Raw genomic sequence first — 27,969 nt, forward strand, 5'->3', positions numbered from 1 at the left:
GATCCCTGCCTAGGGCACTAGTTAACCTAGAATGAAATCACATTACCTTACGATTACATGTTAAACACATCATGTGAAATATCAGTGTTTTTTGTTTTCTACATGAAATGAAAAATAATGAAATCCCATCTTATCACAAGGCGGGGCACCTGCGTTGTTGACACGCCAGCTTTCTTTGCCAAAGAGAACCCGTCTTTCTCTGAAAAGTGATCTCCGTTCATCATGTGAAAATACTGTATCCCAATTAAACGACATAAATAGCATTGGAAAGAACCGTCTCCCAGAGTTGTATCCCACTGCAGTGCCACTGTGTCTGTCCGCATTGCCATTGCCACTGTCTGTCTGCATTGCCACTGCAGTGCCACTGTGTCTATCCGCATTGCCATTGCCACTGTCTGTCTGCATTGCCACTGCAGTGCCACTGTGTCTGTCCGCATTGCCATTGCCACTGTCTGTCTGCATTGCATTGCCACTTGCCACTGTCTGTCTGTCTGCATTGCCACTGCAGTGCCACTGTGTCTGTCCGCATTGCCATTGCCACTGTCTGTCTGCATTGCCACTGCAGTGCCACTGTCTGTCTGCATTCCACTGCAGTGCCACTGTGCTGCATTGCCATTGCCATTGCCACTGTCTGTCTGCATTGCCACTGCAGTGCCACTGTGTCTGTCTGCATTACCATTGCCACTGTCTGTCTGCATTGCCACTGCAGTGCCACTGTCTGTCTGCATTGCCACTGCAGTGCCACTGTGTCTGTCTGCATTGCCACTGCAGTGCCACTGTGTCTGTCTGCATTGCCACTGCAGTGCCACTGTGTCTGTCCGCATTGCCATTGTAGAGCCACGGTCTGCCCTTTCTGTCTGGTCACTGAGTCTGGCTCTGCAGAATAGGTTAGAGATGACATTTGTTGAATAAAAAAAAAACCTTGGAAACTAAAAAGGGGAACTAAAACCAGCTCAGTATCGACCAGATGGGGGAAAAAAATGAATTTATAAAACTGAAAGAGAGTTCCTCGTGATTGTGGGGAGGGGCTGCGGGAACTGAGATGAAATGCAAGAATTCACCTGCAAGGTACAGCCTGCCTTTAATATAGTGTGCCTCCATCTCCAGGAACACAGGGAATAAAAAGAGAAGCAGTTCTGTGACAAATACACATAAAAACAAACTCTCCTCTAATCTTTATGGGAGACAGACAGCAGTGCTTTCTTCTTCATCACTGACGCACCTGACATGAAAAAAGGTCAAACGTGACAGACAAACAGCTTCATATACACCCAGGTTAGAGCTAGCGACCGCGCAATGGAAAGTGTGTGTAGCTGCTAATGCAATGTAGACTAGGGCACCCAAAGTGTCTTCATATCACTTCTGTTAGTGAGAATAAATTCTACACTGCGACACTCCTCAGTCAGGACTGATCGCCTGCACCACGATACTGGCACACTGTGACATACATCATGATGTAAGAGTGCTGATCTAGCACGAGGCTACAGTACCTGCACCCGAAGGTTGTTTGCAGCAGCGTTGTGATGCCCACGCAGAAGAAGATTGTGCCAATCAGCTGGCTCGTAGCCCACTGGTCGAACCCAACACACATGGCCTCGGCGAGGAGGAAGGGGACAGCGATGGTGCCACTGAAGCACGTCAGATAGTGCTAAGAGAGAAAGGGAGGAGAGCACTCAGCAAAAGAGTTTTTTTTTTTTTTTTTTTTTTTCTCCTCCAGTAACAGTGGTCTGATTTCACACTCTCAACAAAATCAAAATTATATAAGCAATGGGGTTTTCTCTGAGACTGGCACACTGCTGCAGGCTGCAGTGACGAGAGGCTTTCTGCTTATACATAGTTTAACACAAAGTGCAGTAACAGTGTTCTTTCAGTGCGCATGGGTTAGTATTTCAGATCAGCGTTTAGCAGGTAAAAAATGTAAAATTCAGGTTTAGCAGAGACTAGAGCTGCATGGGCCAATTTTTAGATCAAGCTCTCCACAGACGGGAGTCGCTGGTATCGACCGGGCTGACTTGCCATTCCAAGGAAAACCAGTGAAGAAGCAGCGGCTTGGGTTTGATCATCACAAACCCGATCAGCCGTTTCTTCACTCTGAATGGTTAATCACTCCGATCGACAGCAGCAACCCTCTCGCTTGCCAGCTCCTGATTTGTGTGGCGAGCTCCATCCGGACCAGCGAATCACTGGTCCGTGCTGCCCTAGCAGAGGCAGCCCTGCACAGTGGGGAGGAGGGGGGCAGTAAGAAGCTTGTTTGCTGTGTTTTTACCTGCATGCCAAGAAATATAGAGAGGTACCAGGGAGGCACATCTTCAATAGTGTAGATCATGTCCATACGCTGGGCGTCCAGACTGTTCATACTGTCCAGCGTCTCTGATAGAGAGCTCTGTGAGGGACAGACGGAGGGACAGAGACAGTTAAACATCCCCGTAGTGCTGAGACAGGCTGGTCCACTAGATCACAGCAATATATAGCAGCAAACAAATAACTTTAAATAAATACGTTTTACAGAAGACACAGATTGCTTAGCTGCACATTCCACTGATGTGATCTTACTAAGATGATAACAAATACATTTTAGAGCATCTATAACTTTTAATGAATGAACGGTTTAGGGTTACCACCGGTTAGTATCTTCAAAGGTGTTATTCAATACTCAGCACTGGAGTACTCCTTTTAATCTAATGGTGAAAAATACAATCTTTAAAATATGTTTAACTGGTGAAAAAAGGCAGTCCTAGCAGTGCCAAATAAAATTTCGGATTTAGTAGAATAAAATGTATATATAAAATAAATAAAAAAACATGAATGAAAGATTTTTAAAAACATGTACAATTACCAAAAATTACAGCCAGGTGGAAATATAGAAATAAATATTTTTGTAGTGAGTGTGTGTTTATTTTGAAACTGTATGTGTGTGCCTCACTCACCCTCTATCAACCTCCTATCCCACACTGTTTAGTCTCCCATGCTGAGGGTTGCAGTGCTGTGTAAAATACCACACCCTGATGGCAGCATCACCTTCAGCATGGTCTACAGCCTGTAAGCCGTGCTGTCAAAGTCAGACCATGTGACAGAGCTCCGGTGACAGCACGCACTGCTCAGTCACTGTGACCAACAGATTCCAGAAATAAGGGCCCAGCTCACAGCTATGAAAAGTGAAGGGAGTCTGGCAAGTCCAGCCTTGCCCCAGTGCTTTGCACATTCCCCACCACAAACCCAAAACCAGCAATGCAACATTAGCCTGCAGTTATTACAAAGAACATGACCACAACCCCGCATGAATGCCCAGAAGGGCTGCTTATCGAAACAGCTCTTAAGTATTTCTTTATTTTATAACAGTGGAAAGAAAACTTAAACAGGCTTCTTTTCAGATCTGCATCGATCTCAGAAAGATAAACAGAGCTGTTTCTCCCCAGGAGCGGTGAATAATAAACCCGGTCCATTGCTGACCTGCCATTACCTTCTCTGTGGGGCCCTTCTCTCTGGAGTAGATTGCCATGAGCTCAGTGTCTTCAGTGTCTTGGTCCCCGTTAGACTGGGCTCCTCCATTGACAACCACCTGCAGAAGCACAACAGCAAACAAACCTCTAATAACAGAGACTACAATACTGTGCACGCTCCCAGCTCAGACAAGCCTTTAATAACAGAGACTACAATACTGTGCACGCTCCCAGCTCAGACAAGCCTTTAATAACAGAGACTACAATACTGTGCACGCTCCCAGCTCAGACAAGCCTTTAATAACAGAGACTACAATACTGTGCACGCTCCCAGCTCAGACAAGCCTTTAATAACAGAGACTACAATACTGTGCACGCTCCCAGCTCAGACAAGCCTTTAATAACAGAGACTACAATACTGTGCACGCTCCCATCTCAGACAAGCCTTTAATAACAGAGACTACAATACTGTGCACGCTCCCATCTCAGACAAGCCTTTAATAACAGAGACTACAATACTGTGCACGCTCCCATCTCAGACAAGCCTTTAATAACAGAGACTACAATACTGTGCACGCTCCCAGCTCAGACAAGCCTTTAATAACAGAGACTACAATACTGTGCACGCTCCCAGCTCAGACAAGCCTTTAATAACAGAGACTACAATACTGTGCACGCTCCCAGCTCAGACAAGCCTTTAATAACAGAGACTACAATACTGTGCACGCTCCCAGCTCAGACAAGCCTTTAATAACAGAGACTACAATACTGTGCACGCTCCCAGCTCAGACAAGCCTTTAATAACAGAGACTACAATACTGTGCACGCTCCCATCTCAGACAAGCCTTTAATAACAGAGACTACAATACTGTGCACGCTCCCAGCTCAGACAAGCCTTTAATAACAGAGACTACAATACTGTGCACGCTCCCAGCTCAGACAAGCCTTTAATAACAGAGACTACAATACTGTGCACGCTCCCAGCTCAGACAAGCCTTTAATAACAGAGACTACAATACTGTGCACGCTCCCAGCTCAGACAAGCCTTTAATAACAGAGACTACAATACTGTGCACGCTCCCAGCTCAGACAAGCCTTTAATAACAGAGACTACAATACTGTGCACGCTCCCAGCTCAGACAAGCCTTTAATAACAGAGACTACAATACTGTGCACGCTCCCATCTCAGACAAGCCTTTAATAACAGAGACTACAATACCTAATTGGAATGGAAAGAAATGTGCAGAATGTGGTCATTATTCTTCAGTCTGGCTGGAGGCACGTCTTGATCTCGTCTTTTCAAATAACTAAGACAGAATAACTAAAACAGAGGTCAGAGAACCACTAGCAAACTCAGACCACAACATGGTCTCATTTGAAGTGCTTTTTAAAACCCCAAAAGTAAAGCTAAGGTTTACAATTTTAGAAAAGCAAACTATGAAGATATGAAACAGAGACTAACAGAAGTAGATTGGAATAAAATAGAGAAAACACCTACAGAAAAAGGATGTCTGTTCTTCAAAAATGTAGTACTAGAGGCGCAAAACAATTACATCCCTAAACTAGACAAATCTAAATGTAAAACTAAAGTTGCCAAAATGGTTTAATAGATCAATTAAAAATATATAATATTCAGCGAAAAAAGCCACTTTACAAAGACTTTAAAAAGGGACCAAAAACAAAAGTACACAGAAAGAGTACATGGAACTGCAAACACAAGTCAAAAAGGAAGTTAGAAAGGCCAAGAGAGAAATAGAACCAATTCCAAAATGTTTTTCCAATACTACAACAGCAAGAGAACATTCAAAGAGGAGGTTAAATGTCTAAGAGATACAAATGGCAAAATCGTAGATGAAGAAAAAAAATAGCAAATATATTAAATGATTACTTTTTACAAGTTTTTACAAAGGAGGATACAGAAAACATGCCTCACATGTCAACCTGTTCCTATCCAGTTTTATATAACTTTAGGATAACCGAGGAGGTAGACCAAAGTGATCCTGGATTATAACTGCGTCTTCATTGCAGTTTAAGAGACACACCCAGTTCCGTATCAATCCTAGATCATATCCCACCTCGTCAGCTTATAAAATACAGACCAACGTCATGAATAAAACACATTGTTCTGTGCATCTCATAACCTGCAATGAAACCGAGAGGAGAACCCTACCCCTCATTACTATACAGACCAGCAACCCTGGTTTTCAGCTCCCTGATCTTTGCTGTAGGCCACTAGAGGTCTCCATCACACTTGGGTTAGAACCCTCCCCAGTGAACCCCATTCGTGCTCCACAGTGGACTTGAGAGTCCTGCTAACAGAGTGACTCCACAGGGAGGGAAGTGAGACCGGCCTCTGGTAAAACATACCAGTGACACGCTGCCGCTACTTTCACATTTAATACCCGCTGATCGTGTGCTTGGAACAGTGAGGGTTTTGAAACACCCTGATGTGCTGGAAGCATATCTTTTAAAAGAACAGAAATCGAGAGAACAGCCTTCCAGTAAATCTGACCTAACATGTCTTGCCAGTATTTCACGTGGGTCTCACGTTTTCCCCAGATATGAAACTTAACTCTCTTAAAGGGAGATTCAGTTTGATATAGTTTGCCATTTTAAGCCTATCCGATCAAAAATGTGCACTCAACACTGAAAAGACTTAGGAAAAGCAGGGATTAGTACCGGCAAGGCGAGCGAATTCTTGACAAGGAAATAAACGTTTCATTTATAAATAGACTCAATACCACGATGCCTGAAGGCTTAAATAGAAAAATCAATAGCATATTGTTACACATTAACCATGCAATCAATGGCAAATAGTTTTTATTCCTCAGAGAGGAGAAAGTTCACAGCACAGAGGAAACATGGTTTGGAAAGATAGAAAACAAAAACGATAAAAAGCAGATAAGCTTTATTTACAAAGCTCGTTTATCTACAGTTTGCAAAAAGACGTTCACCCGACCACACTATGTTGAGCAGGGGTTCGTTTTGCAAACAATTAACATTTTTCTTTAAGAGACTCTTTCAGGTGGGATAAGCTGAAAGTAATAAACAGTAAGCATTAACTCATCATTACTTGACGAAGGTTGTCACATTACTTGTTTGGTTTCACAAATGAGCAAGTCCTGGATGTATAGGACGATCTCAAGCAGGGCTACAGAAACATGCAATCTGGGTTTGGAATCTCAACAGCCAATCAGCAGCAGGCAGGAAGTGTTCATAATTCTAGATAGGCATTGCTGGAGTATGTCTGGGTGTCAAATAGGAAGACCCTTGACTTTAAACAGCGAGGAAGTACAGTAAAGAAAGACTGATCTACAGTGTGGCAGAGATAACGCCACTCGAAACCACTGATGAAATGCGGAATGCATGCTAAATACTGCTAACGTATTCCCACTTCCATTTTTCCTGTGAAATAACACAGCACTGTATTGATTGGTTGTCATGGACTAGGGCGGCTGTTCCAGTGCTTCATGCTGAAAGACCTCAAAATGCAATTCTGTGCTTTAAGGAAACGTTGTGTTCAGCGGCAGCGCTTCAGATTGATTGATGTCTGAACACAACGCGCTTGGTGTTGAAAGACCTTCAGCGTTTCTTCAAGATGTTCCCAGGCAGTGCCTCGTTTTAATTCACAGCAATTGGAAGCTCGGTGAAACTATACGACAGGAGGCTTGGGAACAACTTCTTGCGGTTTTACTGAATCGGTCACATGTGTGTGGGTGGGCATTACTATCAATGTGGGGACAAAATCTGAGAAAACGTCCCCACAAAGACAGTAACTCCTGAAACAACAACGTTGTGGGGGGACACAGTTTCAAGAACTAGATATGCCTTAAAAAAATAAGTGCCAAAATATTGAGTTTGTTGTCGACTTTCACCCTGTGTGCAGTTTTGTTTGACTGGAGTTCGAAACGGTAAATAAAAACATAGTGAGCGTCAAATACAGGAGTGCAAACGTGTGTGTGTGTGTGTGTGTGTAAACAAATCAATCAATCAATCAATCCAGGATGAGCGATGACCCCTGGATTTAGCAGAGGGATTCATTTAGAGGCTTGTAATCCCACCTCCATGTATCTGAGTTTGGGTCAGGGAGAAGGTTTCTGGAGTGGGACCCTCCTTTAAGCGCAGGTAGTGCTCAGCCACCTGTAGGCCAACTCGGTTTTGTTAAGAGTGCTTGTACTGGGTTGTGTTTTGCATTTACTATTTGGCTAACATTTGTCGATGTCTTTCTGCACCAGAGCTGTATAAAAAAAACGTGTAAATATTGTAAGTAAATCCTGAACACCTGCGGCGGGGTGTCAAACATAACCTCTGTGTGCCAGCAGACACCCACGCCCCTGTTACACCCACTAATGGGAAGTGCGAGATATCGATGTATGGTCCCATATATGATATGGTCCCATGTTTCATGAGCTGAAATAAAAGATCCCACAAATTTTCCACACACAAAAAGCTTATTTCTCTCAAATTTTGTGCACACATTTGTTTACATCCCTGTTAGTGAGCATTTTTTCTTTGCCAAGACAATCCATCCATCTGACCGGTGTGGCATATCAAGAAGCTGATTCAACAGCATGATCATTACACAGGTGCACCTTGTGCTGGGGACAATAAAAGGCCATTCTAAAATGTGCAGTTTTGTCACACAGCACAATGCCACAGATGTCTCAAGTTTTGAGGGAGCGTGCAATTGGCATGCTGACTGCATGAATGTCCACCAGAGCTGTTGCCAGAGAATTGAATGTTCATTTCTCTACCATAAGCCGCCTCCAACGTCGTTTTAGAGAATTTGGCAGTACGTCCAACCGGCCTCACAACTGCAGACCATGTGTAAACACGCCAGCCCAGGACCTCCATATCCGGCGGGATCATCCGAGACCAGCCACCCTGACAGCTGATGAAACTGTGAGTTTGCACAACCGAAGAATTTCTGCACAAACTGTCAGAAACCGTCTCAGGGAAGCTCATCTGCGTGTTCGTCGTCCTCACCAGGGTCTTCACCTGACGGCATCGTAACCGACTTCAGTGGGCAAACGCTCACCTTCGATGGCCAGTGGCACGCTGGAGAAGTTCCTCTGGATCGACGTGTACGACAGCGTGATCCAGTTCCCACCAGCAACTTCGCACAGCCATTGAAGAGGAGTGGGACAACATTCCACAGGCCACAATCAACAGTCTGATCAACTCTATGCAAAGGAGATGTGTCACGCTGCACAAGGCAAATGGTGGTCACACCAGATACTGACTGGTTTCCTGATCCACGCCCCTACCTTTATTTATTTATTTATTTATTTTTTAAAAGGTATCTGTGACCAACAGATGCACATCTGTATTCCCAGTCATGTGAAATCCACAGATTAGGGCCTAATGAATTTATTTCAATTGACTGATTTCCTTATATGAACTGTAACTCAGTAAAATCTTTGAAATTGTTGCATGTTGCATTTATATTTTTGTTCAGTATATATATATATATATATATATATATATATATATATATATATATATACACACACACACACACACATATATATATATATATATATATATATATATATATATATATATATATATATATATATATATATATATATAGATGGGCTTCAGTGAGTAACAGGAAAATAATTCCAGCTAGGGATTCTGCGACGTCATAAATTACAAGAGCGAAAGTTTATAAATTACTCGATTATCACAGAAACCCGTCAGGTAGTGTGGATCAATCTTGGATGCAAAACTATTTAATCTGGGTTATGGTGATGTTTTGCAATCTAATTCAGTCCAGTCTGCTCCTGTTTGATCAGATCCAGGAACAGAACTGGATTGTTTGGAAGTTTCAGAGCCACCTCACTGTGAGGTAACGGAATGCTACTGGTAGCCATGGAGACAGCAGTCCTGGCATGAAAGAACACTGGAGTGCAGGAGAAACTTTGAAGCAAGGGCCAACTCTGATACGGAGACCGGCTTTTCAAACAGCCCTGTTCTCGGGTCATATAAGGAAAGAAAGGAAAAAAAAAAAAAAATCAATAAAAAAGGCTTAATGCCACCTAGTCCCCCCAGACTGGGACCCAGGCCTCCAAAGCAAAGCATTAACCCACTAGCAGGGACAACTTTGGATTACACAAACACATGCAAAATGTATGTTTGATAAGTCAGTCTCAACCTTAAACTTCTAGGGGGAAAAAAAAAGGCATATTTCTCCTGACGCAAACTACAAGTTTTTTTTTTTTAGCTTTATTTGAGTTGTTTCAAAGCAAAGCGTGCTGCTGTCAGCCGAGTGACCCTTCTTGTATTTCTCAAACCTCACTCAGTTCAATGAATATTAAAATCTGCCCAAACCTCAGGCACTTTAACCAAAGTAGTCCGGATTGCTTCTTTGAATGCTGTGTCCGACGAGAGAGAGAGAGAGAGAGAGAAAGAAAGGGAGAATGAACGAGACAAGTCCTGTGCAGCTGCTAGCAGCAAACCAGCATTTAAATAAACCTGCGAATCTCAGGAAGGACTCATGGTGAAATTACAGACCAGACGCACCGACAGGCAGACAGATGGGCGGAGGCTCACAATTGTGTTCATTTCTGTTACTTCACAGATCCCATTTAAAAAGTCCATGTTGGCCAATTGTCAGCTGTAGAGCCCCAGCCCCACCACTGGTAGATGCCTGTGTTAACCGTGGCCTGAACTCCTCCAGCGTACTGGCTCATCTGCTGATCGGGGTGCCGCTGTGGCACTGTTGGTGAGCTGTTCTGAGAGACATTCAGAACAGCACTGTTTTCTTTGAACATGTGATTTAGGTACTGTTTGCTGTGCTCTTGGCGTTCTGTGTATAGACACAGGTATTCTCTATCATGTTCATTTTACTCATTATCAACACCATTCGGTCTCTCCATCGCTCTGTGTCAATCATAGTTGTCTGCGGAGTTTTCCCAAATCCGCGACGTCCGGAACTCATTGTCACCGAGGTCGGCTAACTTTATCGAACGCTCGTTCTTAAACAAATAAGGCTCTGCTATCGAGGGAGTTTATAACCAACCAGAATCTTGATTTTTCATGCTCAACAGAAACGGGAATGATTCTCTCTTGTTAAATCAGCTATTTCTGGTTTCAGCTTCTTAGAAAAGTCCTGTCCTTCAGGTCGTGCTGGTGGGCTGGCTGCTGTTCATCGATCCGATTTTAATCCAAGAATCTCTGCCTGTCCTAGTCTTTAAATCATTTGAGTGCTTGGCTTGTAAGTTGATGTCTACTCTTTCCTTGCGTTCTGGAATTCTGCCTTTGGCGTTTAGTTAAACCCTTGCTAAAAAAAAAAAAAAACGATTTGAATTGTGAAATACTTTGTAATTATAGGCTTCTAATCTGCCTTTTTTTTTTTAGCAAACATTTTGGAGAGTGCGCTTGCTTCTCAAATTTCACATTCATTTACTGGAAAAAGAAATTTACCAACTTTTTCAGTCCGGTTTTAGTCTGTTGCACAGCACAGAAACAGCCCCTGTTAAGGCTGTCAATGACGTGTTGATAGCTGCGGATTCAGGTGCATTACCTGTCCTGGTTCTTTTAGACCTTCGTGCTGCATCTGATTCTCTGAACCAGGACACTCTTCTTAACCGTCTGGAGTTGACTTCACTGTCTCTGTACTCACACATTGCTTGACAGAAATAAAACTATGGAAGCAAGTTCAGAACCTTTTACAGTTGAATGGGGATAAGACTCAGGTAATGATACTTAGCATCAACAACGTAAACTTAACAAGTTTAGTACGCTAATTGACGAGATTAGGTCTCACTTCTGAAATGAGAAACCTTGGTATTATTTTTGACCCTAGTCTAGCCTTTGAGTCCCGTCTGCAAGATGTCACCAGGGTGTCATTTTTGCACCCATGTAACACTGCCCGATTCCATTCGATTTTGTCTTTGTCTGATGCTGAGGAGTTTGTGCATGCCTTTTCTACACTTGATTACTTTAATGCTCTGCTTGCTGTTGTCTCCAAGTGTCCTCAACAGGCTGCAGTATCTCCAGAATTCAGCTGCACGGGTTTTAAGAAAATCTAAATCCTGCAAACATGGAACTCCTGTTTTGGCATCCTTGCGTTGGCTGGGTCAGGTTCAGGATTGATTTTAAAATTCCGTTGATGACAGATAAAGCCCTAAAGGGATTGGCTCCCTGCTACATACAGATCCGATGCACGAATATATTCCTTCGTGGATAATGCGGTCAAAGGATTCTGGGCTTTTAATGATTCCAAATGCAAGGCTATGTTCAATGGGAGCACTCCACGGTCATACAGCAGGGTTGTGGAATGCTTCTCCAGGTGTGCTCAAGGACTCGGAGACTTTGGCTATTTTGAAATCTTAAAACACACTTTTATACACTAGCATTTCCTAATATTTGTATCGTTAGTGTCTTTCTACTGAACTGTACAGTGCTTTGTGAGGTTCGTACATGAAAGGTGCTATATAAAATAAAGTTTATTATTATTGGTATTAATTCCTGGGAAGGTGCAAGTTACTATGTGCCAGGTCAGTGGCAGAGCTCGATTCAAAAAAGTTAATACTTTATTAATAGTTTGTTTGTGGATAACAGAAATCACCCTGTACAGAGAGTGACGCTACATACAATTCATATATTATTCTTCTTAGTTTCCTTATTCAAAAATAGAATAGGCTTGCTCCCGCAAGAACAGGCTCCAGCATCACAGGTTAGAAATGCTAAAGTAGACTCTTATGCATTGATGGCACAGCAATCGCAGTCACCCAGGGAAGGAAACGAGGCTCCCATTGCAGAGCAGCGTTATCCATTCCTGGTTTTACTAGGAGCTTAAAATCAGACACTCCTGGGCTTGTTACCTATTCACTGGGGTTGATAAAGCTCGTATCAAAGTCTTATTGCCATCGTGGTCAACAGCTTGACTGATCACGTTCTCCTGTAGCCCTTCCAGATTGATCTTTGGTGTAAATATATGCGGTTGATTTCAAATAGAGGCTCAGTTTGAGGAGTCAGCGTCTGTGTTTGCGCAGGTTAGATACGTCTTTAAAACGCAGACAGTATTTTAACAGATTTGTCCATCAAATCAGTTCAGGGAAACTCGATTATGTGAAAACTTTCTCTTCTCTCCAACCCCCCCAAAACCTGCTCTGCGAAATGCAATCAAATCACCTAAAGCTGCATTTTTAAACTAATTATTTTGTTGAGTAATTAAATTAAGGGAAAAATGGAGAGAGAGAACAGAAAGAAAAAAAAAAAACACACTGGGTTACAATAACATCTAAATGTCAAGTGACCCTGCTGGGCTAATTCCTTAATCTGCTTTTTATTTTCTGCAGCATTCCTTTTTTTTTTTTCTCTGTACACATGAACTTTGAGGAAAGGTTAGAATAATGAAATCTCTTCAGCCTAGAAAAAAAAAAAAAAAAGTGGGGACTTGATTGAAGTCTATAAAATCCTGACTGGTCTAGACAAAGTGAACCCAAGACACTACTTCAGATTCAGCACAGAGAGAATGAGATCAGTGAATGCTGAACTTCTGGTAGTTCCCAGAAGTGATCTGAAATCAGAAGGGGCGAGGACCTTTAGCTGCTCTGCTCCCTGCTTTTGGAACTTCGTCCCGAGTCATAACAGGAACGCTGGCACACACCAATCAAATCAAATCTAAAACCAGGATTTGTTTGCTTTGGCTTATCCTTGAGCTGGGTTGATTGGCCAATGGCTTTGAGTTTTCATGGTAAAGTGCCCGGGGATGCTCTGCACGAAGAGTGCTATACACAAGCATACCGTGTTGCATTGTACTGCATTGCATGTTCCTTTACCTCCCTCGCTCTTCCTTTGCTCTTCTTTCTCTCCCTCATATATAACCTGAATGTCTGCGATGAGTAACGACCTGTAATCTATTCTTAGTGGTAACACACTTGGGGAGAGACAGAGAGATGCATAATAGAGCTGGCTTATTGCAGTGAAAGGCCAGGCCTCTCATCTCTCCATCTTCTAATAAGGTGTCTGCCTGCTTACTGATGTTTTCCACACAGACAGCAGGTGCTGATGAGTCAGTGATGGCGAGAAGCCAGGGGAGTGAGTCTGGAAGAGGGCAGAGGATTAATAAAAACCAAAAACACAAACAAACACAAACACAATGCTCCAGTCTCAGTCCAGGATTACAGCTTCCAAAAAAAAAAAAAAAAAACCCACCACAATTAAAATTAAGATTTTAAGATGTAGCAAGCAGAGTTTGTTCAATCAAGAGCTTTTGTCTACTTTGCTTAAATTTTGACGAGAACAGCGGTATGGATTTGCTGTGGGAGCTGTATTGCTGCAGCGGACGAAGGATTCAAACAGTACGTGAAAACAGCACACTTAAAACTTTGTTTTGCTCCCAGGAGTTTAAAACAGGAATTCCAAACAGCATGGCATTGATATCGTAACCTCTTTCTGGTTTTGCTTAAGTTTTTAGTTACAATTAGCCCTGGTGAGGGATCCATTTGGGTTAAGCCAAGAGTTAGTGTGTGAGGAGTATTTGCAATGTCCATGCGGCAAACATCAAAAGAGCATTTTGGGATACTGGAGGATACAAAGAACATGTGGTTCGGTATTACACTATCCACACTGCTGACAAACTGCACTACCTGATGCAATCTGAGACTGGATAGGGTCTAAAACTACCAAATGTAAACTAACTGGTAAGTAAACAACATCCGGGAGCACAGGCAGCTAGCCACTGGCACCATATTTTACAGTGAAATTGAACCCAGCTGTGGCACCACAAAGGGTTAAAACCGAAGCTGCTATTAAAATACCTCTTACCACTGCCTCTAACCCCCCCCCCCCCCCCCAATTGGCTGGAGGGCGCGCCTGTCATTCAGGTCCCTCCCTCTCCCAGAGTTAGGCTATGCTGCGTGGTTCTTTAAGCACTTCTCTGTCATTCATTTTGGCTCTGGATGCTCCATGCTGTACCGCACAGAGCCACAATGACCCCAGCAGCACTCCTTGCTACAGCTGGCCTGCTTGTGCTTCCTGAAGGATAGGAAGTGGAGGAGGAAGGGAGAGCAGTGACCCTGACCCAGTTGGAACACAATGTTTACAGTATGTGAACCCAGTTTGGAAATGCGCCACAGACAGAACACACAGAGTGCACACTTGTACTGCCTCATTTATTTAACTATATTCTTTACCTTAAAAAAAAAAAAAAAAAAAAAAAAAAAAAAGAAAAAATGAAATAACATGGATGTCAACTACATATATACATACTTATACAGGGATGGAAATAAGACTCCTATTGCATAGCAATTTCACCAGTTCCAGGTTTTAATACAAGCTTGCTAAGCCATAGTGTTTATGCAACAAGCTCAGGTGTGTCTTACTAAACTCCTAGTAAAATCAAAGCACCATACAATGGGAGTCTTATTTCCATCTCAGACAATGAGGCGAGAGACAAGAAAGCATCATTACAGCAAAGAGAGAGAGAGAGAGAGAGGGGGGGGGGGGGGGGGCAGGGATAAAGATAGAGGGCAGGTTTGGAGGGAGGGAGGTAGAAAGGTAAGCAGGGAGAGAGTGGAGGGAGCGAAGGAGGTCTTTACTCACAGGATAGAACGACTCAGACTGTTTCGATTCGTCATCGTACTTCCCGTCGGCCCCGCCCCCTGCCTCCGCAGACTTGGTGTTCTTGCCGACGCCCATCGCTCAGTCCGCCTCTCTGAGCTCGGGTACGAAGCGGCACGGAGTGGGTGAACCCTGCCTGCCTGCCTGCCTGCCTGCCTGCCGCCTGCCTCCTCTCTCTCTCTCTCTCTCTCTCTCTGCAGCTGGAAGGGGAACTCTGTCACCAGTCCACTGTCACATGATCCAAGAACTACACACGTCTCAGGAGGGAAACACGCTCTGACGGAGAGAAAACAAATACAACAGAGATCAGTGCTGGGCTCAATTACAATTACAATGCTATTGTGTTCAGTTACAATTAAGCTGCAGTAAATACAATTACACTAAACCAAATTGCATAAAGCAACCACATACATAAACATGTTACTCTGAGTATTCTCAATAACAAACAATCACACATGCAAATACAGAAACACAATAGGCATGCCAAGACACGCATCCCTATAAAGCACTTTCCAGCTGGACTACACCATTACACTCATAGGAGTTACTGCAGCGCAGAATGAAAAGAGCAGTTACTGGAAAAGTCTTTCAAACACCTTCACCAGCCGAGCTGTATTTACCAGAATTATAAAGCATGGTTAATTCAGAGTATAACCCCCCCAAAGACACCAGCTGCAAAACACTGGAATACCCCCCCCTCCCCGCTCCCCACAAACTTGAACTGTTCGCAGGGGGACACCTGCTGTGATGTCACAAAGGCAGGCCACGTGTCAGAGCTCCGGTGCCATCAAACGCTGCTCAGTCACCGTGACAAAGAGATTCTAAAAAATAAGGGCCCAGCCCACAGCTAGGAAAAGGGACGGGAGTCTGACGAGTCCAGCCTTGCCCCGGTGCTTTGCACATTCCCCACCACAAACCCAAAACCAGCAATGCAACGTTCGCCTGCAGTTATCCTAAACGGTAACATGACCGATATCCTGCACGGATCAACAGAAGGGTTACTTTTCATAAAAGTGTTCACAGTTGAGAAGAAACCTGCTGGAGAATGTTTTAATAAATACACGTTACACTGGCTGACTGCTGTGGCTACTGAAAAGTAAAAAATAACTCACAACCTGGTATTGAAATCTAGTAGCTACTAGAAGCCAGCTATACCAGACCTGGGAATTTTAGGATTAGAGTTTCAGGGTAAATGCACACAAGTGCCTTTCTCTGTCAGCAATCCTGACTATCTCCAAAGTGCACTATCCTCCAGCCTAGACCACTATCCCCAGAGATGAGTCCTTATCTGTAGCATCGCCCTGTCCTAGCTCTCAACACCGTTCCCTCCTGGAGTGCCCGAGCCCAGCCAAAGCTCATAGAGAATGAAAGTGGCCCCACTGTGGCTCAAACACAGGCAGCGCTGCACAGTAAACTGCAGGGAGACTTGAACCAAGATGGCGCAAGATGCAAAGCAGTTTCATAACCCTGACACATGCACCCCATGACTGTTACAGGAGGAATGAACTTTGTATTTTGTTTTGGTTGGCATCACATGCTGTTACTTTAATTTTTCTTTTTTTTTTTAAACCGCAGAAATTTAAAAGCTGCCTGCGGCCCTGAAGGGTGGTTTTGGAAGCCCTTGCAGGTTAGACAGGATTTTTAGAGCTCAAGGGTGCTTTTAAACTCCTCTGTTCTTTCAGCGTCAGAGAGCTTCTTCATTTAATTTAAATATCCCTTTAAATAAAAACACAGAGGATTGTTGGCAGGAGGAATCCGATACAAGGTTAGCACTTCTGCACTGCAATGAGCACACATGACAATACAGTGGTTTAACTGTTTCATGCATGAAATATTGAAAATAGCCAGGGGAAAAAAAGAAAAGTAGTCTTTCCCATTGCTTTATATGGGAAAATATAGCATCCTTACATGAGGTCATCATGCATTTGCTTGCTAGTCTTCCACATGTCCCCAGATAATATATAAGACTAGAAGAGTTTTTTTGTATCTGTTCCCCTACAAGATCGCAGAGCACCCCAGCAGACCTGGGGTCAACCACAATTGTAATTGTGCAATTCACAATGTTTTGCTATCGCTGTGTAATTGTAAATGACCTGCACAATTGTAATTACACCACATTACAGTTCAATTACACATTTGCTTGTCATTCGAGCATCATCATTATTCTTATATTTGCAACCTCTTTTAGCGATCCCATTAGTTTGAGAAGACTTTATAGAGTGTGATTCTGTACTCTTGGCTGCGATTCTTGTTTAGAATAAGGACAGGAAGCATGTTAAAAGGGTGCAGTCGTTTGTCACTTTGTAGTCTAATTGCCATTATAATTGTAATTGCTGCAGTGTAATTGTAACTAATTGCAATTGAACACAATTGCACTGTAACTGTAAATTGCAATTTCAAACACCTCTGTCGTAATTGAAAGGGGTGTGTGTGTGTGAAAATGTAAGAGAGATGCATGGACAGGTTCCTACATGTATCCACCACAGTCTCTCAATTGTAGGTGCTAACCAAGTTTCACACAGCTACTGTAATAGGGGTTCCTGAACCATTGCGTATTGGATATTACACAACCACTCCTGAAAGATCTAGCACTAAACAACTTTCTATTCGGTGCTGCCAAGTTTCTCTCATTTCTGGACTGGCACTCATTTAAATCCAATGCCAGCCTGACTGGGCGGAGAATAGCAAATTAGGCTGGGTTGCTACACACATATACCATGGTTGGGAATAAGACTCCTATTGCATTTTCACCCATTCCAGGTTTTGCGACGAGTTTGGGAGGGTGACCACGCACTCAACCAGAGGTGTGGCGACGTCACAGGCCCTCTTCACATGCACTGTGGCTAGCTGGACTACCACGCATACATTTACCAGGTTCTACTGACTTAATGTCGTAGATCCCTCTATGCCTTCAATAGGCACTAGGGTCCTTGAGGCTGCACGCTCACACCACCAACACTAGATGGCGGTAGCGAGATGTACGTCAGATGCTGTCCGCTCATTCTCCCTCACGATGGCTCTGGTCAGCTTCGAATTGAAAGGGAACGATAGGTTACAGATGTAACCCCGGTACCCTGAAAGAGAAGATGACCACCACCCTTGCGAGGTCACATCACTCGCATTCGTGGGTTCAATGAAATAGAGGCTGATTCTCCGCTCCGTGACTATTACCTTGGTGAGGCGGGACCGAGGACGTCACTCCGCGGAGGGGCCTATCGGCAACTGGGATCTAAAATGCATGCCGACAAGTAGGCATATCCCAAAAGTATAAATGGAGGTCATCTTCTCTTTCAGGGAACCAGAGTCACATCCATAACCTCTCGTTTCAAATGGTACATCTGTACACAAATCAGAGGTGCGATCACCAATTACAGACAACACTCGCACAATATTTAAACTATAAACATGCAGAGTTCATTGCACTTGTCAGCTGCAAAGACCAGCCACTCAGCGGAATGAGGCTACAAACAAGGGAGTACAGACATGAAGTTACTGTTTCAGGATCGCTTCACTGTCTCAGCAAGTTATTATATTTGAAGCAGTTGAATCTGACAGCAACCAACTCACTCCTGAAGGGGCTCCAGTAATCAGCTCCTAAGGCAAAAACTTTGTCTGGAGCCCTAATTTGTAATTTTGTTTTAAATCAATTTTAAAAGAATAAAACAGGCCGTTAAGCTTATTTGACCAAAACTGCTTTACCAGTGTTATTGCAAACACATGCACAACACAAACATGGTTATGTTTCATGCTTCATTTACTGTATCGTGACATGTATCGTATTGCGACCCTTGTATCGAAGACCCTACCAATACCCAGCTCTACCGCAGGCGAGGATTGCAATCCCTCAGCACACACAGCTGGGGGCGCTAAACCACACCACAGAAACGGTGGGATGTTGCTTGGGTGACGACTGCAAAACGAACGGTCGGATTAAACGCACGCGTTCGCTGCATGTTCCAGTGCTTCTGAAAAGGAACAAAGCAAGAGCTGACAGCTCTCTTGGACACCGGCATTGTTCAACGCAAAAGGCATTGAATCAACCCTGAATCCGGGACAGTAAGTCCACGTTTTACCTCCAGGTAACACATTCAATTGCAGTTAACCCAATCCTGGCCAGCTATTTGTGATGTGCAAGATTCACACACTTTATTAGGAAATACATCAGACACTACAGCTAACTGTTCAAGGCCTTAAATACTGCACTTGTTCTTTTTATTCTTGTGCAAACAGATTTTTGTTGCAAAGGTCCAGTTGAACCTAGAATCTGATCACGTGTGTGGTACTTATTATGCAAAGGAATCAGACGTAGTGGCACATCAAGCCTTCAACTGTGTAGTACAGAAGACCTTGAGCAGTTAGTCAACAGCGTTCAAAGGTTTATCCAGTGGGGAATGGCTGTATCCCAGAATGCAACTGAAACATCCTGCAAATGTAATTCTAAACGCCACCCCCAGGAATAGGATACGAACTGAACAGTATAGAGAAAGATATCACCCCCACCACCACCCCGAACAAAATCTAATGCACCTTTATCATAAAGTGAGTGTGCCTTTCCTTCAAGGTGTAAGGATACACTGACGTCACGACATGCAGGTGGCCTTGCATGTGCTGGTAGGGGTATGATTCACAGCAAGATCGATTTATCATTTGTTAAGTGACTCAACAGGACAGAGCCAAGGTGTTCTGCTATAAAGCCTGTCCACAGAGAGCAGCCTTTTTCCTGTTTTCAATCAGTCTATTTTATATAGCGCCTTTCATGGTGGACCACCTCCACAAAGCGCGTTACAAGCTACAGTAACAAGAAGAAAATCTACAACACTTGAAAGCGTTTTCAATGGAAGCGAACGAGAAATGCACCTGAAGCCACAAATATCCTTCAATGATTCGCTTCTAGAGCAATCTGTGAAACTATGAGGTGAGCAGCTGAAGCTCCGGCTTCCTCTTTCTGGATTTCCGTGCATTTGATTTTATTTCCGAATGTCTTTACGATTGTTGTCTGGCAGGATATATTTAGGTAAGTTTCGTAACAGGCGCTATAAGCATTGAGAAATGACATCCGGTAACACGAAAGGTAATACTCGAACGGTTGCGCAAACATTTGAAAACACACTAAAAAAAAAAAAAGTGGCCCACCCCTCCAAATAAAACCAAAACCGGTTTGTTTACGCTCAATGCGGTTTCGTTTATGACGGTTTACAATACGTAGGTAATCGTTTCTTATTAGAGTATATCGGTCTAAAATAAAACCACCACATATTTTAAATAAAGACACACACATACTGGAAATATTTTGCGCGCTGCACCTGTAGTGTGGACACGGCCGATGGTCAAAAGCGTGACATATGTTGAAATATAAAACGCGATAAACCTAACCATTCTTTAATTATTTTAAGGGCATACAAAAAAATACCCACCTTTCTCTCTCGCCCACGCTACTATACAGAGGCTCCGTATGAAACAGTCAAAATCAGAAACCTTTGATCCGTCAGTGTGGTGTTTTAAAAGCACGGCTAACTTCAAAATGACTTTTTAAAATTGAATTATATACCGTGCGGCCGGTACACATGATAGCAGCACGCTATGTCCCCCCCCCATACTGTGTTTGCATTAGTTTTGCTGTGCGCGGTGGTTATGCACAGTACGATGTACCAACATGTAACTCATGCAACGCTTTCGCACCGTGCGCATCAAACCGGTTACATGACACGATCACATCTACTCCCATTTCAGAATGAGATCACTCAGTTGTTTCCCGATTACGGACAGTTAATATTACAAACAGCACCTGGAAACTTGGTACATAGAAACATTGATGAAGAATACCACAGTGGAACGTTATATATATATATAATTTTAGAAATGTTCTCCTTTTTCCATCCAGCTGAAGGATTTGTAGTCTGAAATATATAATACGTATTATATATAAAACATAATAGGTGTTTATATATATATAATCACGAATTATGTAGTTTGTTTTATACACACACATATCTAGCGCTGCGTTGTAGTATTCTTCATCAAGGCAGATTACATAACACGCTTATAACACACACATCATAGCTTTGGGCAAAATAAAAGCGTGCGGGGTATCAACCGTGCTCTGCCCAGACAGCACTCGTACTGTAAATACGAGTCTAAAACTGATTTACAGTATGAGTCTAAAACCACAACACACGCTTCAAACCGACACCCATCGGGTCGACAACCCAGACTCTCGACCCTCAATCCACCCTATAAATAAACACATAAACACATATACATAAACACACACTCTGCGTTTCGATACTATTAATACATGTATTATTCAAATTGTTTTAAAAAATTCGCAACTCACGCAAGGTCTGGACTGCGCATATATAATCCAACACACACGAGTTTCCCAGATAATCGCTTTACGCATTCGCACGCAGTGCATCGCATTTCTCTGCGTTGTGTTTTTTCTCCTATGCTTTTATTTTTAAAGAATGAGATCAAGCGCCAGTTTCGCCGTGCTGTGTTACATACAGCAACACTCAGACAACCTCAACCATTGTTCAAACACAGCGAAATCCCTCAAGCTAAACTATATATATATATATATATATATAGATAGATAGATAGATAGATAGATAGATAGATAGATAGATAGATAGATAGATAGATAGATAGATAGATAGATAGATAGATAAACACACACATTCAAAACATCTCAAATACAACACGACAGCAGCGAACACCTTACCTGCACTCCACAACAACGATCAGACGAGCCTCTGTAAACCGCAGTGTCCTGCGCGTCGTCCCCCTGCCCGGCGGTGTGGTGCTGGAAATGTTACCACGATGATGCCAAGCGCTTTGCAGCGTAGCTTCCCGATGCACACTCAAAACGCGTCTCAAAGCACAATGGTTACACCGTGCTCCCGTAAAGACCCTGAAAGAGCCGCTCACGGATATAACGGGTTCCTCGGGTTAGTGCACCGCCCACCTCAGTCCATGTGCCGCCGGATAGCATCACCGGATCTGCCCGCCCTCGGGTTTTTTTGGGGTTTTTTTTTACTTTTCCTTTCCTCGTCGCTTGCACATTTCGCCATCTAGTGGACCTGATAATAATACAGCCCCGCACAGCTGCTGACCTAATAAAACAATGTTTTATTATTCCGCCTCGCAACTGCAGAGATCAAGCATAACATCCCATAGTAATATGGGCTTTGTCCTCAATATGGTAGTAACCCTAACATGATCAATTTACACCCGGACTTGGCTTAACACAAATGAGGACAACGTCATGAGTTTTTAAACCTCTGCATGGGCATCATCGCGCATTGAATTCAATTTGGCGCCACCTAGGCTAATGTATCCAAACGCAGGCAAGCCATCTAGAAATACGTTGCTGTAAGTTTGAAGCATACGTTTGACAGAGCTTCTTATGGTGCGTTTACAGTGTAGCGCAGCAAGAGCACCACTGCTTAGCAGAATCAAACGTTTAATGCGAGCACAAGAAAAACAATCACCCGTTTGCGTTAAATGCAAACAGAGTTGACCATATTTATATAGCTAGTAACACTTCAAATCTGTGCAGCGTGCATGCAGCGCACACGTCGTATATTTGTATAGATAATATTAATGCAACTGAATAAAAACTAACAAAAAAAACCACTTGGTCAAAAAGAAATTGGCGCCAGCAGAACCTATACTGCACCCCGGAGCCAAAATGGTCTACGCGGGGAAACAGTTTCATTCATCCGCAGAGCAAGGGAGGCGCGGCCATGACGTCATGACATTCATGAAATACCACCAGGGCGCGCGCTCTCTGCGGGTTCAATTCCTTTGGAGCCTGTCAGTCAGCCGCTTTCTCCTCTTCTGCAGCAGCAGCTAACGCGATCAGCGGTGTTGTTATTATTTCTTGTTAGGTTTGAAAGTTACACCTCCCCCCTCCCCCCCGTGCAAAGATGTTCGAGGCTCGGCTGGTGCAGGGTTCGATCCTGAAGAAGGTTCTGGAGGCGCTGAAGGACCTCATCACGGAGGCGTGCTGGGACATCAGCTCCAGCGGCATCTCTCTGCAGAGCATGGACTCGTCTCACGTCTCGCTGGTGCAGCTCACTCTCCGCAGCGACGGCTTCGACTCGTACCGCTGCGACCGGAACCTGGCCATGGGGGTCAATCTGAGCAGGTACGAGGTTGTGGGAGATAGAGTATTAATCCCGTGTGGGTAGGGCTGGAGCTGGGGGGCAAGATAAGGCCGGAGTTCAATCTGCTTCGGAGAGAATGAGAGGCATGTGGTTAAATATCTTATTTGTGTGATCTAAATTCATAAATACTATTCATTATGACGATGAACTCCCGGGTTCTAGAATTGTGCATATATATCTATATAGTGTGTGTGTGTGTGTGTATGTATATATATATATAAAATGCTTAATGCAGATGTTTTAACTCGCGCAGGCATGCCTGATCTTTCAAAGCAGTAAGCATGCAGCGCTTGCTGTGATGAATTTTAGCTGCGTAACAAATACAGGGGGGAGTGGGGTCCTTTTTTTCAAAAGCTAGAGTTGATTGCGCCAGAAAGCCGCCTGCAATTTTAAATACGTAAGCTTTTGTAAATGATCTGCTTTCTGATATCCTTACGAATTCGCGCATTTTAAAAGCCGTTTTGCGATTTTGTATCAATTTGTTCCAGCCACCGGTCGAACTGTAGAGACATAAATGGGCGCCAGTCAAACCTGCTCTACTACGTCATTTCGGCGCGAAAGTAACAAAAGGGCGCTGGTGGCGGGAAATCAAACCCTGCGCGCACTGTACTGCAACGGGCCCAGAACTTGGGGGTGATGTCAGCATGTTTTATAAATGTGAACGTGCTTTTTCTTTTAATGCAAAGGACCGCGTACGTGCCTTTTTATTACAAGTATACACACACGTACATTTTACACTCTGATATTAACTACAGACTAATTATGACTAATGTATCAGTAACAGTGCATTGCAATGTGAAAACAAAAGTCACCCAAACCCCGTATCTCCTTGTGAAAGTCTCATTCTGTTCTGGTGATATTGCATCAGCTAAGAACAAGTGGGGTGATATGACAGCGAGGGAGGTGTTTCCGCTGTAGAGCTGACTTTTATAAAGCACCCTGCATAACTTTTTTTTGGGGGGTGGGGGTGGGGTCAAATATATGATCCGGAATAATTTCAATCAAACAAATTGAGTGACAGCTGCAATTAGTACAGCTGTACAGAACTCTGTTACTTCTCTGTCTGACTTGAACATATAAAAATAGAAAAGCTGTAAAGTATCGCACATGTGCCATTAACTGTCTGTGTTGACAAACCGTGTTTCAACAGACTTGTGAAACATAAAGCCAGCACAATTCCAAAGAAATAACTGGATTTGCATACGTTAACATGTTTGGTTGCCCGCTTTTTGGTTTTTTTGCAAGCACTCCTTCCTCTAGTTTTGCTGTCTTTAGCTGTAGAATTAGTCACAAGCTGGCTGAGATCTTGACTCTCTATCTCTTCCTCCTCCTCGTGCAGCATGTCCAAGATCCTGAAGTGCGCAGGCAATGAAGACATCATCACTCTGCGCGCAGAGGACAACGCGGACACGCTGGCGCTAGTGTTCGAGACGATCAGTGAGTTCTTGCGCGCGTGGGGGGGGGGCCCACACCACTGTTCACACCACTGTTCACACCACTGTTCACAATGCAGGGATAGAGATGTGACACCCACTTCCTTATTCAAAAATAGAATAGTCTTGCTCCTGCAAGAACAGGCTCCAGCAACACAGCAGGTTAGAAATGCTAAAGTAGACTCTTATGCATTGATGGCACAGCAATCGCAGTCACCCAGGGAAGGAAACGAGGCTCCCGTTGCAGAGCAGTGTGATCCATTCTTGGTTTCACTAGGAGTTTAATAAGACACACCAGAGCCGGCTCACATGTCTAATGTGGATCAGGTTTAAAGCCATTTTTTGTGTTCCCTCTTTCAGACCAGGAGAAAGTGTCCGACTACGAGATGAAACTGATGGACCTGGATGTGGAGCAGCTCGGAATCCCAGTAAGTACCAGTTCAAACTGGACCTGGTCAGTACACCAATCACTTACCCCAAATGAGTGTCGGACACGAACTAATCAATAATCTGCATTGAGGACACTAGTATTCAAAAGCAAACCGCTACTGATCAGTAATCTGCATTTTGAACACTAGTGTTCAGAAGCAAGGAGCTAATCAGTTTATTCATTTATTGAAGCAAAGACATTTAGTGATGGCCATGTAGGAACGGGTGCATCTCTAGAGGCAGCCAGTCCTCTGGGTGAAGGGATTGTGGATCTGTGTGGCAGGGCAGCAGAATGTCCCAAATCTTCAGGGCACAGATTCCAAACCTTCCAGAACCAAATAATTCAACATTTCTAATTAACAAAAGGCCTAATTTTTCTATTTCACTTGGAATCTGATGAGAGGTTTGACGAGCTGTGTAAGAAACTGTGAAGAAGGGGGTTTCCAGCAACAGCTGATGCTGCTGACATGATCCTGTTGGCTTCCAGAAAATCACAGCTGGAAGAAAGTCTTCAGGTCCCAACCAAGTCCTGCAGCGTGCGTTGTGTGAGTGTGGAGCCCTGCTGTGTGTTTCCTGACCCCTCCCTCTTCCCCTCCCTCCCCAGGAGCAGGAGTACAGCTGCGTGGTGAAGATGCCCTCTGGGGAGTTTGCACGGATCTGCCGAGACCTGTCCCAGATCGGGGACGCCGTCATGATCTCCTGCGCCAAGGATGGGGTCAAGTTCTCTGCCAGCGGGGAGCTGGGCACGGGCAACGTGAAGCTGTCCCAGACCAGCAACGTGGACAAAGAGGAGGAGGCGGTGAGTATCTGTGTCTGTGCATGTGTGTCCACAAATTTTATGATGCTTGTTTTCCCATCTGAAGTAGTCGGTCCGTTTGCTTAAGTTGCACTATGCATACACACACAGATAAAAATAGATCTAAAAATAAATCATGTCAGATTATATGGTTAGGTCATTCAGGGCTTATTTAAGACTTTGTTGATTGAGGTAAGGGAGTCAGAAACCAGCCTCCAAGACGACCACAATCATCTGTATAGAATGAACTTCCCCTTGTGTGTACAGACAGCAGGGCGGCTTCGCTGCTTTTCATGCTGATGGGTCTTGTGTTGTATTTGCAGGCGTGAAGGAGGGGATGCATGCTACTGGCGTTGCTGACAGGCTTGTTTAGTTTAGTGGAGGGTGAGGGACTGTGGCTCTGAGAGCTTCCCAGTGATCGTGTCCTGACCCCCCTCCCTCTCCCTCCCTGCAGGTGACGATCGAGATGAATGAGCCGGTCCAGCTCATCTTCGCGCTCAACTACCTGAACTTCTTCACCAAGGCCACGCCGCTGTCCAAGACTGTCATCCTGAGCATGTCCCCTGACGTACCCCTGGGTAAGACCTGCGCACAGGGCTGGGGACAAGACTCCTCCTGCAGGGCACTCTGATCCATTCCTGCGCACAGGGCTGGGTGCAAGACTCCTCGTGCAGGGCACTCTGATCCATTCCTGCGCACAGGACTCCTCCTGCAGGGCACTGCTCCATTCCTGTGCACAGGGCTGGAGACAAGACTCCCTGTGCAGGGCACTTCAATCCATTCCTGGTTTCACTGAGTTTTTTAATAAGACACATGAGCTTGCTAATCAAGCTGGTAGTTAAACCTGGAATTGGTGAAGTTAGGACTTTGATTCACGGAAATCGCTGTCTTTAACAAATACATATTGATAACTTGTTGGTGTATTGATTTTAACTTAATCTCTTTTGTTTCGCAGTGGTGGAATACAAGATCGCAGACATGGGTCATGTGAAATACTACCTTGCCCCCAAAATCGACGAGGAGGCGTCCTAACCAAGCCCTCGCAGCAGAGGGTGCTCTGCTTACCTCCGTGTGACCCAACAGCATTGAAAGGAGTCTCTTGTACATTTACGCCCCCACCCCCTCCTCCAGTGTGCCTCAGCAGTTCCTCACCCAGTATGCCTCAGTATTTCCACTGTGACAAAATTGCTCTCTTCTATTGAGTGGACATTTTGCCCATAGTGGGGTAAAACATATATAGGCCTTTCAGTCCATTCCACTACTCACTCCATCCCAGGTCTTGTGTGAAACTAGTCGCTAACCTGTCACTCTCACAGTGCAAACACAGTCCTGGTCTTTCGTGAATGAAATGTTTTTAGAATCTACAGTGTTCTACACAAGTGTGCTGAGAAGTGTTTGCTGCCATTTTTAAAGGCACTTAACCAGTATGTCACTGATCCTGGATTCCCCTGCCTAGATTAAAATTGGATAGTCCCAGATTATCAGGGTCTGTGAAACCAGTTGGTGGTGGTCCCATGGACCACTTTAACTGATATTGGCGGGGTCCGAGATTAGTGAAACCAGGCACTTAGGAGATCAGCTACAGGGGAGGACAATGTGTTTGTGATTTTAGAAATTGAATTCATGCAAGAAACATTTCTTGGACTGTATACAAGCAGCTGTCCATGCATTTTGCTTGTGCATCTTGATACACAACGCCTGTGCAGGATAAACGGTCATTGCACCCCTAGCTTTCCCAGTGTGCAGGATCCCTGACGTGGACTCTGATAGCTGTCCACTTTCGACAGCACTTCTAAAGATGTTTGCTATGGGTGCTTTAGTCCCAGCTTGTAGATAAGTATTTTTTTTTCTGTAAATATATTTTCCAACGTCCAATTTTGTTATCCAGGATATAAATTTCTCCTTTTTTTGTTTTGTTTTTTTTAAGCCCAGTAAACATTTAAATAAAAAAAAAAACTGAATATTTTCCAAGTCTGGAACATTTATTCTGGTGTTGCTGGAACACTAAAATTGGAAAACTATCTGTTATCATGCAGTGCTCAGGCCCGTAGGTCCTCAATTTCGTTGTAATATTGCATTTTAAATTGACACAGCGTCTTTATCTAGTGGGTTAGCTAAAGAGGGGTTTT

The 27,969-nt window shown here is 43.9% G+C and overlaps 2 protein-coding genes across 3 annotated transcripts in view; one reads left to right on the forward strand and one right to left on the reverse strand.

Moving 5' to 3' along the window:
- The window catches only part of LOC121303029 (solute carrier family 23 member 2-like), a 40,411-nt gene extending 18,458 nt beyond the window's left edge, over window positions 1-21,953 (reverse strand). Inside the window, exons 1-5 of the mRNA XM_041233424.1 lie at window positions 21,736-21,953; window positions 14,997-15,290; window positions 3,461-3,559; window positions 2,267-2,383; window positions 1,491-1,648 (exon numbers count right to left, since the gene is read on the reverse strand). Of these exons, the coding sequence (XP_041089358.1) occupies window positions 1,491-1,648; window positions 2,267-2,383; window positions 3,461-3,559; window positions 14,997-15,092 (470 nt within the window). The 5' untranslated portion in view covers window positions 15,093-15,290; window positions 21,736-21,953. The remainder of the gene's footprint in view (window positions 1-1,490; window positions 1,649-2,266; window positions 2,384-3,460; window positions 3,560-14,996; window positions 15,291-21,735) is intronic.
- On the forward strand, window positions 19,745-27,801 carry LOC121303097 (proliferating cell nuclear antigen). 2 transcript variants are annotated; one of them, XM_041233546.1, is made up of 7 exons: window positions 19,745-19,929; window positions 22,904-23,163; window positions 24,522-24,619; window positions 24,976-25,043; window positions 25,649-25,843; window positions 26,295-26,418; window positions 26,796-27,801. In XM_041233546.1, exons 2-7 carry the CDS (start codon window positions 22,943-22,945, stop codon window positions 26,870-26,872), a joined length of 783 nt encoding a protein of 260 aa, XP_041089480.1. In that variant the 5' UTR covers window positions 19,745-19,929; window positions 22,904-22,942; the 3' UTR covers window positions 26,873-27,801. The 2 variants fall into 2 exon arrangements, with proteins under 2 accessions (XP_041089480.1, XP_041089479.1); XM_041233545.1 differs by lacking the exon at window positions 19,745-19,929 and having other exon boundaries at window positions 22,779-23,163.
- Window positions 27,802-27,969: the final 168 nt, after the last annotated feature.

Source organism: Polyodon spathula, chromosome 31, assembly GCF_017654505.1.
Source record: "Polyodon spathula isolate WHYD16114869_AA chromosome 31, ASM1765450v1, whole genome shotgun sequence".
Taxonomy (NCBI): Eukaryota; Metazoa; Chordata; class Actinopteri; order Acipenseriformes; family Polyodontidae; genus Polyodon; species Polyodon spathula.